Below are 12,086 nucleotides of genomic sequence, written 5' to 3'. Positions count from 1 at the left end.
TTAAATAACAATAACAATAATCATTTACCCAAACAAATTTATACTAAAATATTCTAATCATTTTAATTTTTTTCATTATACTATTACACATCTATTCCATTCAACTAAACACAATAATACTATTACGCCTCTATTCCATTACATTCAACCAAACAATTGATTTGCTATTACACCTTCATTCCATTACGCCTCTATTCTAATAAAGCGAACCAAACGTGCCCTATTCTTAAATAAATTACAACTTTAGGGAAGAAGTACATCTACACGCTGCCCCTGGAACAAATACTGGCTAACATGACCAAAAATCGAAACTGCAAAGTCAGCAATTTTAGTGGCAAAAAGTTTGGCATACATGGTCAAAGAGCTTCAAAGACAGTTACAGAATTAACTCAAGTAAAAATTTAACACCATCACCAAAATCAAAGAACCATGAGGTGCTAAATTTGATTATGTATGACACAATTAAAGCAAATTAAATACGCATCAAATGGTCTGTGCTGGTACGTGCATTAGGATGCATCATTGACAAACCAGCTAATCAAGATTTAAACAAAAATTATTAGCATTAGCATGTGACAGAAAACTACTTAAAGAGACAATAATCTGATTCCATCTAAAATTTTGTATAACAATTATCAAAGCATGAAAAGAAATACATGCTTCCGAATGAATTCTTTATGTGCATCAGAGAGATTCCCATTTTAGACAACTCATCATCCTCCAATGGGTACTGATGTCCCTGTCTATTTTTATCGTCACTTGCACATATTTTTAACAAGATTTCAGTGGAAAACTAAATCATTGAATTTCTAGACTATAAATCAGTTGGTGTCACCCAAGAAAAACATAGATTTTAACATAGAGAGATCCTTTTTCCAATAGAACAAACCAGCTATAAGGTAGTATGATATCCAAGGCTAATAAACATCATGACGTCCAAAACTGATACAGCTGAAAATCAAATGTCATACAACTTTTGTAAGCCTACGACTTAACAAGCAGAAGCTGCACAGCACAAAAATGCATGCTAAGATATTAGCATCAACCAAGTTATTGAGATGGTGCAACCGAAGACAATATTTGTAAGAACCTTCAAATTTGATGAAACAATAATTACAATGAATATATTAAACATACTACGTTTCCCAACAAAATGCTAAACTATTTATGGTTTTCTATTACCCTACATGCTAGCATTATATGCAGCACAAATGCCTCAGATTTGCAGACGGACATCAAAGCTCGAAGAGCAATTCAGTCCCGAAAGATGGTATTTGTCATAGATATCCTCACTGGCAATTGATTCTTATAATCTAAGATGAACTTCAGCAAAATATGTAGATATTATAGGACGGCAAAGAAGAAAACAGCAGCTACACCAATTGAACATGCCAGCACAACATCAATGAGCATTTGCTTACAAGTACAAAGATATGATTACCAGAATTAAGATAGGTACATAACCCTACTCCACACAAGTGTAAGTGAGAAACAAATTGTAGAAAAGCCTCAAAGAATGCTACTGAATTCAACCAAAAGTACATTTAACACCATCAACATAAAGAAGTGACAATCATTAAGTATAAAATTTGCTTATGAAACAATCCAAATTAAAGCAAAATTCGATAGACATATCATACGGTCTGTCTCAGAGGTAGTGACAATTATCAGATATCATCATTATTTGATCTGATAATACGTGCATTAAGATGCATCATTGACAAACCTGAGTCTTTCAAGCTTAAAACAATGATTGATGAATTAAACATACAAAAAAACACACCTTCAAAACCGTTCATCTAATATTTTGTATAAAATTTATGAAATCATGAAAAAGAACTCATGCATGAAATAAAACCAATTAGTTTTGTGCATCAGAGAGATTCCCATTTTAGACAACTCATCATCCTCCAATGGGTGCTGATGTCCCTGTCTATTTTTATAGTCACTTGCATAAATTTCTAAGAGAAACCAACAAGGTTTGAATGGAAAATCAAGACATTTAGAAACAATTAATGAAATTAAAAAACTACAATTCCAGACTCCAAATCAGTGGCACGAAGGGCTTACTGATTTTGGTAGTTACATATGAACATCCATACAAATAAGCAGAATCAATAACAAAACCCAAATGTAAAATCAAGCACACAAGAATTGGGATTTCCTTTTTTGCCTCAGATTAGATTTATTTCAAAGAGAAAACATCTCTCAAAGTATATTTAATACCATCATAGGCAAAACAAAATTAGCATAAACAATTTATCAAAAAATAGAATAAACAAAAACATAAACGGAAAAATTATCAACTACAAACTCTGTTAAATTTTGTGAAATATGAATACAATTGTTTAACAGAGTTAAGATTTTACTAGAGTTATAGAAGAATGGGATGGATGGACAAGAAGGAGGGAGCCAAAGGAAAATCAAGTTAGGGTATTACTTCCTACTTAATATAGATTGACTAATTAATTGCTTAACCCAATGCAACTAATTCGATCAGAGTTCTTTAATAGTATAAATTGTAACATGATACATAAAGAAAAACAGCTTGTATTTATGCCTTCATATTTGATATAAAATTGTTTATCACATGCAATGCCCTTTGGAGCTCAATAAATCATCAAGCTGCAACAAGAAGCACCATTCAAATCTCCGTTCTTTATAATAATCATTAGGCATTTCAACCACAAAAGACAACTCCGCTGAACCAGGAGGCATTTCAAGCTGCAGTAGCAAAAAAGTAGTCAACTACAGCAAAATATACAAAGCACAAAACCTATAGACTCAATAAAGAATTGCAAAATCCATATTCGATGAAGTGCAAAACCTACAGAACAAAAGAAATCCATATTCAATGAAGTGAAAAATCCCTTCGTTGAAACTACAATTCAAAACCCAAAAATCTAGACTTGCAAAGGGAGGAATTAGTAGTAATAAATCTGACATATGGTTTGTCTCAGAGGTAGTGACAATAATGAGATATCATCATTATTTGATCTGATAATACGTGCATTAAGATGCATCATAGACAAACATGAGTCTTTCAAACTTAAAACAAGGATTAATGGATTAAGCATACACCAAAATACTCCTTAGAAACCTTTCATCTAAAATTTTGTATAAATTTTATCAAATCATGAAAAAGAAACTCATGCATGAAATAAAACCAATTAGTTTTGTGCATCAGAGAGATTCCCATTTTAGACAACTCATCATCCTCCAATGGGTACTGATGTCCCTGTCTATCTTTATCGTCACTTGCACAATTTATTATAGAGAACAACCAGATTTTAAAGGAAAAACAAGAAATTTGGAAAAAAAAATTAATGAGACAAAATCATTGCAACTCTAGACTCTAAAACAATCAGTGGCAATCAAGAAAACATAGATCTATAAGGTACAGAGACCATTTTTTTCACAAGCGTAAACCAGTTTAAAGTTACTATCAACAGAGTTCGACGTTTGGTTAAAAAACGAAGCTAAAAGAAGAAAACCTTACCTCCCTATAGTAAACAAGGATTAGTTTTGTGCATACACCAAAATACTCCTTAGAAACCTTTCATCTAAAATTTTGTACAAATTTTATCAAATCATGAAAAAGAAACTCATGCATGAAATAAAACCAATTAGTTTTGTGCATCAGAGAGATTCCCATTTTAGACAACTCATCATCCTCCAATGGGTACTGATGTCCCTGTCTATCTTTATCGTCACTTGCACAATTTATTATAGAGAACAACCAGATTTTAAAGGAAAATCAAGAAATTTGGAAAAAAAATTAATGAGACAAAATCATTGCAACTCTAGACTCTAAAACAATCAGTGGCAATCAAGAAAACATAAATCTATAAGGTACAGAGACCATTTTTTTCACAAGCGTAAACCAGTTTAAAGTTACTATCAACAGAGTTCGACGTTTGGTTAAAAAACGAAGCTAAAAGAAGAAAACCTTACCTCCCTATAGTAAACAAAACTCAGCTTCAAATTTAGTCGAAGCACTAGATAACTTTGTAAGATCTTAAACCCAAAAAAAAAAAAACAGCTTAAAGCTGAGATTTCATAGGCAAAATTCATGTAAAACTGCAGAGTACTTCGAGAAGAATAGAAACATAGATTCACAGGAAGAGTGAGTTACCAATCACCCAAACAAGGGCATACAGATATCAGTCTACAAAATTTATGCTAGTTACATATGGAAAGAAACAAGCACATAAAAGAATTTGGGCTACTTCTTTGCCTCAGATTAGAATTATTTCAAAGAGAAAACATCTCTCAAAGTATATTTAATACCATCATAGGCAAAAACAAAAAGCATATCCAACCAAAAAAAAAAAAAAGAGAAAAACAACAACTAAAAACTCTGCTAAATTTTTGTGAAGACATTCTTTGCACCAGAAACAAACAAGAAATAACCCATGAATGAAAATCGATATAGGGTTTTAAAAGATATATAGAAGAATGAGATGGATGGAGAAGGAGGCGGCGCCACAGAGTCAGGCCCCCCAACCCTTTTACTAACAAGAGGGTCCGTCAAACCCTAATGGCCCGTAATGGCCCAAGTTTCAATAGATTCTTTTATCCAGTTAAATCTTAGGGCATAAATTATTTAAAAAAATCGAAAATCTATCGGTGCCACTTGGAGTACCCATGAGTCAGATCGGGTCTAAGCATAATATTAATATATATTATATTTATTCATTCTCAGTTCTACTTGAAATTTGAGCTTGAATTTTTATTCAAACTCACTCATATTTGTAAAAGATTAATTAAAACTAATTTTAGATCCACTCATATTATTTTTAAAATTTTTTTTTAAAATATTTATATTGTTTTTTTAATATTTAATAATTTCATACATTTTTTATTTATTAAAATTTTGTTTATAGTCAACTTAACATTATTTTAATATTTACATTAGAGTAGTATTATATATTTAGTATAGTCTTATTTTTTAATGTGTTTTAAACTGCATAATATATCAAAAAAATAACATAATATAAAGTATTATGAACTTAAAATGGGTCGGGCCGGTCTAGGCTCGAGCCTTGAACATTCAAGCTCGAGCCTAATTCATATCTTAAACGGGCCTAATTTTTTTTTGTCGAAACCCATTTTCGAGCCTAATATTTTTATCCAAATCTTTTCAAATTTTGAGTGGGCTTTCGGGCTTGGGTGAGAAGCCCGCCCCATGAATCAGGTCAGATTTAAACATGATATTAACATATTTTATATTTATTTAAATTTAATTTGATTCAAAATATAAGCTTAAAATTTTGTCCAATTTTATCGATATTTATAAATAACTAAAATTGCACTTATTTTAAATCCGTTCATATAATTTTTTTAAAAATATTTAAATTATTTTTAATTTAATTTTAATAATTTTGTATAAAAAATTTCTATTACAATTTTAAATATAAGCAACCTAACAATTTTGTAATGCTTAAATTATGGTATTATACATTATTCTAGATTTAACTTTTTATATATTATAAACGACTTATATAAGAATAGCATTATATAATACAATACAAACTTAATTCACACCATTTAATTGATTTAATTTTGATTAAATTTTATTAAATTCGATTCATCTTAGTTTTATTATTCTAATTTTGGTTTTAAAAAAAGATTGTTATTATTTGAATTGAATTTTATATTTATTTAGTTATTTTTTATTTTTATTTTTTTCGTATTATAAAAATAAATTGTTATATATTGGTTAATGAAAATAATTCAAAAAGTATATAAAATCTGTAAAATATTTTTTTCATGGAGAAACCAAACTGATTTAAATCTATCTAAGCATTTGTATTTTAATAAAAATAAAAAAATCATTATTAATTCTTTCGGATTTTATGATTCTATTTTCTAACATCATTTTAGAAATCAAATTTGAGTTATTTCTTATATATTTTATCATTACAATCAATGATTTTGGGCACTTTTTTATAGGATACAAATTTAAATTCATCCCATATTATACTACCATGGAGGTGAATTTTAATATTGAATATGAATGAACTCATTTCAGTCAAGAGATTTATTACTTAAATGCTAATATTATCGAATGTTGATTGTGTGGATTTTTTTTTTTTTTGAACACTCCTCGCATTAGAGTCGGTGCGATTTTCAAAAAAGAGATCAAAGATGAAACTTTAAAATAAAAGATCAATTCTAATTATTTTAATAAATTAAAATTCTAACATAGATTTTTTCCAATAAGTTATAACTATTTAAATTTAAAATTTAAGATATCAACTATTTTCATAAAACAATTTATCTAAAATCAAAACTAATTGTCGGGGATCAACCCGTATAAATAACAGAATAAAAAAGGTAGAGAAGATCGAATACAAATTTTATGTGAAAATTTCCTCCGAAGAGGATAAAAACCATGAGCAAATAAGGCTTTGACTTTTTACTAAATGAGTAAACAAACGAGACTACAATATGGATAAAATAAACCTAAATGTACTAAACGCACAAACCTAAATCCCAAAAATAAAGTTCTAACTCGGGAACAAAATTATCTCCATAGTTACCACAAAAACTCTCACTAAAACTCATCACGACTACATACTGTTGCCCCAATAGAGAAGCCCTATAGTACTACATCTTTAATTGCCCTCTCAAAATAGGGATACAATAGCTCCTTTAAATGATCTAATAATAGAGTTCTAATTATACTAAAATATCCTTAAAGTAATCAGAGCTTAATTGGGAGAAGAAACTCAATTTATGTGGGAACATGTTGTCACATCCTCATTCGCGTCGTCACGACGTTGTTCGTCATCGCAACGTCGGGAAACTTCTCGTTATGACATCACTGTCTGTTTGGGCGGAAATACGAGCCACACCCCACACTAATAATAAGAAATTTATTTCTTAAAATGGTTTAAATTAGAAGAATTTTGTTATGAAACATAAAAATAAAATTCATTGTATATATATGAAATTGAATAAATTAAAATATATTTAAGATATTCTAATGGTTTTATTTTTACAACATCATATTCTGTTTTTTTTTTCTCTTAAATTTACATATTACAAGATCGCAATACCCATATGATGTCCAACCATATTCTACGTCCATATCGACACTTCATGAATGGTATGCAATAATCTTAATGATCAACTTAATGTCTTTCTCAAAATGTATATGGAAATTTCATCAATATCAAAATTAATAAGGAAAATATATAAATTCCATTAATAATAATTTGAATTTCATAAAAACATTAACACATATAAATTTAAACTGTAAATACACACCCACAATTACAACAATAAACTAGAACAATTAAAATAAAAACTGCAATTAAAGCTTAAGGGACAAATCCATTCCTGCACCATCCTTGCACTGATTATCACTTCCTTCAGAAACCCTATTCATTGCAACATTGGCTTGACCCAATCCTAGAGTTGCACTAGTCGAAGCCCCCGGGATTCCCAACCCTCCATTGTTAAAGCTTAAATTTGGCTGTATAAGACTCATTAAGGCTTGCCTAGATGAAGACCAACCATGGGGAACATGATACGGTTGGGACAACGACGATGGCATCGATGGCCATGGATGCGTCGGTTTACGAACCATTGATTCGTATCGAACAGAAAGGGGTGATCTGTTGTAAGATCCTTGAAAAGGTATCGAAGGAAAGGTCGAAAATGGATAGTAGGGAAAGTTTGGGGTGCCAAAAGTGCGAGACGGGTTCACTTCCATGAGCCCTTGGTGGCGCCTTTTGGCTAAGGCACGTTCTTGTTTGTGGGCGTTTTGGTGTCCCCCTAAGGCTTGTGATGTTGAGAAAACTCTCTTACAAAAGTTGCATGAGAAAACCTTGCTTTTGTCATGATGATCACCATCATGTTGGGAAGAATTAGTCGGGTTCCTCGGGGTGAAAAGATCGAGTTCGATCTTCGATTCGCGTCGCAGCTTGGCTCCTCCATTATCATCACCGTCGTCATCATGGTTCGAGAGCTTCAAATCGAGCACAACGGAACTCGGCTTTTGCTGTGGGACTGAGCCTGCCATGTCTGCCGATTTGGTTGAAACTACTTCTGAAGGATCCTCGAGTATGATAACCATTGGCAAATTATATATTTTTCTTGATTTTATGTGAGATATTGAGGGAGTGATGTATATGTGTGTGTGTATATATATATTAAGGGCTTAATTTATGTAATATCATGCAATTATGGAAATAAATCTCAGTGTGAAGTTGTTACTTGCATCATGTAACATAAGATTGAAAATCATGACTAAGCTCTTGTTCAGATTTTGGTGCCTAAGGAAACTATTATTATTATTGCCATAAATTTCTTCTAAATTAATGTTTTCAAAGTACTATATCAACACAATTACCTAATTAAACAAATTAAATTTCTATAAAAGATGCAACTAAATCTGGTGGACATTCATGCATCAAAATTTACCAAATATTTTATGTTTAATTGATTTTTTTAGAATACCATTATACCTTTTTAATAGTAAATGAAAATATATTATAATAAATAAAATTAAATGGTTTTATCACGGTATGACTACATGAATTATTTAGCTTAAATTAGGAATTAACATTTATGTAAACTTTGTTTGAATATAAAAGAGAAGCTCCACGATAGAATAAGAGAATGGGTAGTTAATAATAGCAACTTGCCATATTTCCCTAATTTTTAGTTTATTTGCTAATTGTTGTCAATTTCCTTAACTTAATTACCATAAATGATTTATGATTGTGTTTTGAAAAATGAGAAAGGGTTGTTTGAACTAAGAATGTTATTTTTTTCAATAGGTTTATGTTACATCAATATTTTCATCTTGAATTTTAAGATATTAATTTGGATTTAATTTTTCAACATGAAAATGCATATGTGACATAAAACTACTGAAAAAATTATAGAGATGACGTATGTTATTGTTTCATATAATCTTTTCCTATGAAAAATATTGGGTTTGTTGATATTATGATTTAAACTCTCAATTTCTCAAAAGTGAATATCGAGTTCTTTAAAAGATATTTCATAGAAGTTTTATATAGTTACTGTTTAAAAATGGTGATTAAATCTCGAATTCAAATCAACACTCAAAGATTGTGATCTATCAAATCTGGGTTTTAAAGGTCAGTGGTTTATATGGAAAAAAGGGGTGAAAGACAGACAATCTCATTAGGGAAAGATTGGATCGAGGGGTGAGAACCCCAACTGGTGGAATTTATTTCCAGGTTATACTATTCAACATTTAACGATTGGTTGTTGGATTATTGCCCATTTCTTATTTCGATAGGCTTTGGAAAAACTTCAAATTTGGAGCTCTCACTCAAACAAGTAATTTCGTTTTGATGGAGACTGAATCTTAAAGGAGGATTGCAAACAAAAGGTTTTGAGGTTAGGGAAATCTAATGAGAGAGATCTTCCCACTAAATTGAAACTTCTAGGTATTAGTTTGAAAATATGGGGTAATGAAAAGAAAGAGTAAAAGGTCAAAAAGTTAAGCACCAGAAGAAGCGTAATGAGGACTTAAATGATTTATTTCCATCTTTCAAGTTTTAGACGAGGTTTATGAACCTAAACCAAAGCTGAACTTGAAAGTGGAAAAGGAGGAAATTTACTAAAACCAAAGGGCTCAAGTTCATTTGTTGAAGGAAAGGGACCACTATTCTACATTCTTCCATAACAGAGCTTCAGCTAGACAAAAAATGAATAGCATAATTGGTTTGGAAGATGACAATAGGGACATTATGACAAAGAGGGAAAATTTAGAGCACATAACTTGCAATTAATTTAAGCCTCTATTTATTTATTTATTTTTTGCAGGACATGTAGATCTTTCATACATTCTTTTAGGGTGGAAAGGTGTATTATATGAGATATGAATGAGTTTCCAACATTGAGCTTAGATTGGAGGAGGTCCAGATGATGGTTAAAAGTATGCACTCGACCAAAGCACCAGGTATTGATCATTTTCTTGCTTTTTTATCAGAATTTTTAGAATATATTAAAATGATCTTGGTTCTTTTTGTCTTTCGATTTTAAATCGTGAGTCTTCTATTGATGAGATCAAGAAACTAATATTGTTCCCATTCCTAGAGTTTCAAACACAAGAAATATGACCCAGTTTTGACCTATTTGTAACGATCCAAATTTCAGTTGTGTCGAAAAATGTGATTTTAGAATCCAGTTTTCATAAATTGAGTCTATAAATATAAAATAAGAATATTTATGGAGTTAGTATAAAAATATAATAAAGTCTGGTTAAGTAATTTAGCCAAAAAGTAGTTAATTAAATCTCAGAGACTAAATTGTGTAGATCCAATCACTATAAGAAAATACTTGGGAACCTAGATAGAAATTATTCAAAAGGCCTAGATGGTTAATAATCCATTGTTTTTATACGATTGGTGGATGATAATGATTATGCCCACTTAGTTTGAATTAATAATTAAATTATTAATATAAAACCTAATTAATATAATTACCTAAGCTTAATTAAATGTAAATCTTAGCATATATAGCATTTTAGTGGAAAGAAAGATGATATTTTCATCTTCTTCCTCTGATTCTTAAATAGATAAGCTTGAAACCATCCTTTGCATTCAACCATCAATTCTAATAATAAGGTAACCAAGCTAAATTCATAATTGTTTTATAGATTTATGATCATGGGAGCTTGATTTAGTTAGTCCATGCATCAACTTATTCAATTGTTAAGTTTTAGTAAGTTTCTATTGTTGAGAAATTAATGAATTAAACTTGAAATAGATAGATATTAAGCTTAGATTATGAAAAATATCAAATTGTGTGGACTAATGAAAGAATTTGAAATTGGGTTTTGATCCGAAACTACATATCGAAAGATATACTTATCCTAAATTTAGGGACCAAATTGAATAAAATAAAAAATATGTGTAGTTTTACTTTTGAATGTGGATTGAATGAAATATGATATTGTTATGTTTGTTAAATTATCGATTGTAGCGGAAAACAACATCGGGTCATCGAGAGGAAAAGGAAAAGCGAGAGTTATCAACGAGTGGTGCAAGATTTTGGTTTGTGCTTTTATGATTCAAGATCAATATATTTATTTGTTTATTCATATATTATTGTATGATTGAGTATCGATGTGATTTAATTATGGTTGTATGAATTTATTTTTATAATTGATAATGGTTATTGAGATAATGAATTGAATTAAATAAAATGAAAAGTGGCATGATTAAATTGATACATGATATGTGATATGAATTGATTGAAAAATATTATATGATAAGAGATAATGTAAGTTGATGACGAACTGGAATGAAATTGTGAAATTGAATGTGAAATTCTATATGAATAGGATTTAATTGAAATGAAATGAGATAAATGATTGTTATGTGATAGTACAGTGTACAGGGTATGAAAAATGCAAATGTGACCGGTTACAGGGTATGACAGGTAAATGTAAATTCTTACATGTATGAATATGCGAATATGAATGATCAAAGTATGATAATGCAAATATGAAAATTTAACGCCAATGTGAACTTAGTAAAATGTTAAGATTGGTTGGCATGTCAATAGGGTCTTATGTGTGCTTGTACAGGATATGTGATGATACAAATATTATTATAGGTTACATCGAGATCCAGCATCTATTGCGGATCATCGAGTATTATTTGTCCCTGAGGAGATTTCAGTGTGGTGGAAGGATGTAGTTGAAAATGTTTATACATATACTATTTACGGGCTTTGCACTTTGGTGCCTTGGTATGGTCCAGTTTACGCTCGTATGAGCTATCTTGGTGTGGTGTAATTCACCCGTGTATTCGAATCCGATTTAATAGGGTTCCATTTGGTGGAACATTAAAATCAGATCTTGAAATTTGAAAATGAAATAACTTGAATTTTGTAAGCTATTATAACGTATGATTTGAATTAAAATGGTATGAATTTGTGAGTTGGTAATAATATATGCAATGATTTAATGATATGGAACTATATGCATGCATATTTGTAACTCACGAAAGATAAAATATATGAAAGATAACGTGAATTGGTTTGAACCGAGCCTTAGGGCCAAATTAAATATGAATGAGTCAATAGACTTC

At 30.2% G+C, this 12,086-nt stretch overlaps 1 protein-coding gene, 1 long non-coding RNA gene and 9 other non-coding genes across 11 annotated transcripts; all 11 read right to left on the bottom strand.

The window, feature by feature from the left end:
• Positions 1 to 37: 37 nt before the first annotated feature.
• LOC128033850 (uncharacterized) lies at positions 38 to 4,519 on the bottom strand. The gene is made up of 2 exons (XR_008189984.1): positions 3,500 to 4,519; positions 38 to 2,724 (listed from the first exon to the last, which is right to left on the bottom strand). It is a non-coding gene; the product is annotated as an uncharacterized LOC128033850 (long non-coding RNA).
• LOC128034383 (small nucleolar RNA R44/J54/Z268 family) lies at positions 679 to 766 on the bottom strand. Its single transcript, XR_008190508.1, has one exon. It is a non-coding gene; the product is annotated as a small nucleolar RNA R44/J54/Z268 family (small nucleolar RNA).
• LOC128034414 (small nucleolar RNA SNORD96 family) lies at positions 1,212 to 1,299 on the bottom strand. The gene has a single exon (XR_008190539.1). It is a non-coding gene; the product is annotated as a small nucleolar RNA SNORD96 family (small nucleolar RNA).
• LOC128034408 (small nucleolar RNA snoR122) lies at positions 1,645 to 1,723 on the bottom strand. Its single transcript, XR_008190532.1, has one exon. It is a non-coding gene; the product is annotated as a small nucleolar RNA snoR122 (small nucleolar RNA).
• Positions 1,869 to 1,956, bottom strand: LOC128034387 (small nucleolar RNA R44/J54/Z268 family). The gene has a single exon (XR_008190512.1). It is a non-coding gene; the product is annotated as a small nucleolar RNA R44/J54/Z268 family (small nucleolar RNA).
• Positions 2,167 to 2,241, bottom strand: LOC128034381 (small nucleolar RNA Z267). The gene has a single exon (XR_008190506.1). It is a non-coding gene; the product is annotated as a small nucleolar RNA Z267 (small nucleolar RNA).
• Positions 2,953 to 3,031, bottom strand: LOC128034409 (small nucleolar RNA snoR122). Its single transcript, XR_008190533.1, has one exon. It is a non-coding gene; the product is annotated as a small nucleolar RNA snoR122 (small nucleolar RNA).
• On the bottom strand, positions 3,178 to 3,265 carry LOC128034386 (small nucleolar RNA R44/J54/Z268 family). The gene has a single exon (XR_008190511.1). It is a non-coding gene; the product is annotated as a small nucleolar RNA R44/J54/Z268 family (small nucleolar RNA).
• LOC128034385 (small nucleolar RNA R44/J54/Z268 family) lies at positions 3,634 to 3,721 on the bottom strand. The gene has a single exon (XR_008190510.1). It is a non-coding gene; the product is annotated as a small nucleolar RNA R44/J54/Z268 family (small nucleolar RNA).
• LOC128034380 (small nucleolar RNA Z267) lies at positions 4,231 to 4,305 on the bottom strand. The gene has a single exon (XR_008190505.1). It is a non-coding gene; the product is annotated as a small nucleolar RNA Z267 (small nucleolar RNA).
• Positions 4,520 to 7,321: 2,802 nt separating the features above from the next.
• LOC105775590 (zinc finger protein 1) lies at positions 7,322 to 8,086 on the bottom strand. Its single transcript, XM_012598094.1, has one exon. It carries the CDS (start codon positions 8,084 to 8,086, stop codon positions 7,322 to 7,324), a length of 765 nt encoding a protein of 254 aa, XP_012453548.1.
• Positions 8,087 to 12,086: the final 4,000 nt, after the last annotated feature.

This window comes from Gossypium raimondii, chromosome 10, assembly GCF_025698545.1.
Source record: "Gossypium raimondii isolate GPD5lz chromosome 10, ASM2569854v1, whole genome shotgun sequence".
Classification (NCBI taxonomy): domain Eukaryota; kingdom Viridiplantae; phylum Streptophyta; class Magnoliopsida; order Malvales; family Malvaceae; genus Gossypium; species Gossypium raimondii.
The sequence above is the reverse complement of the archived record's forward strand: the minus strand, read 5'-3'. Positions and strand labels throughout refer to the sequence as shown.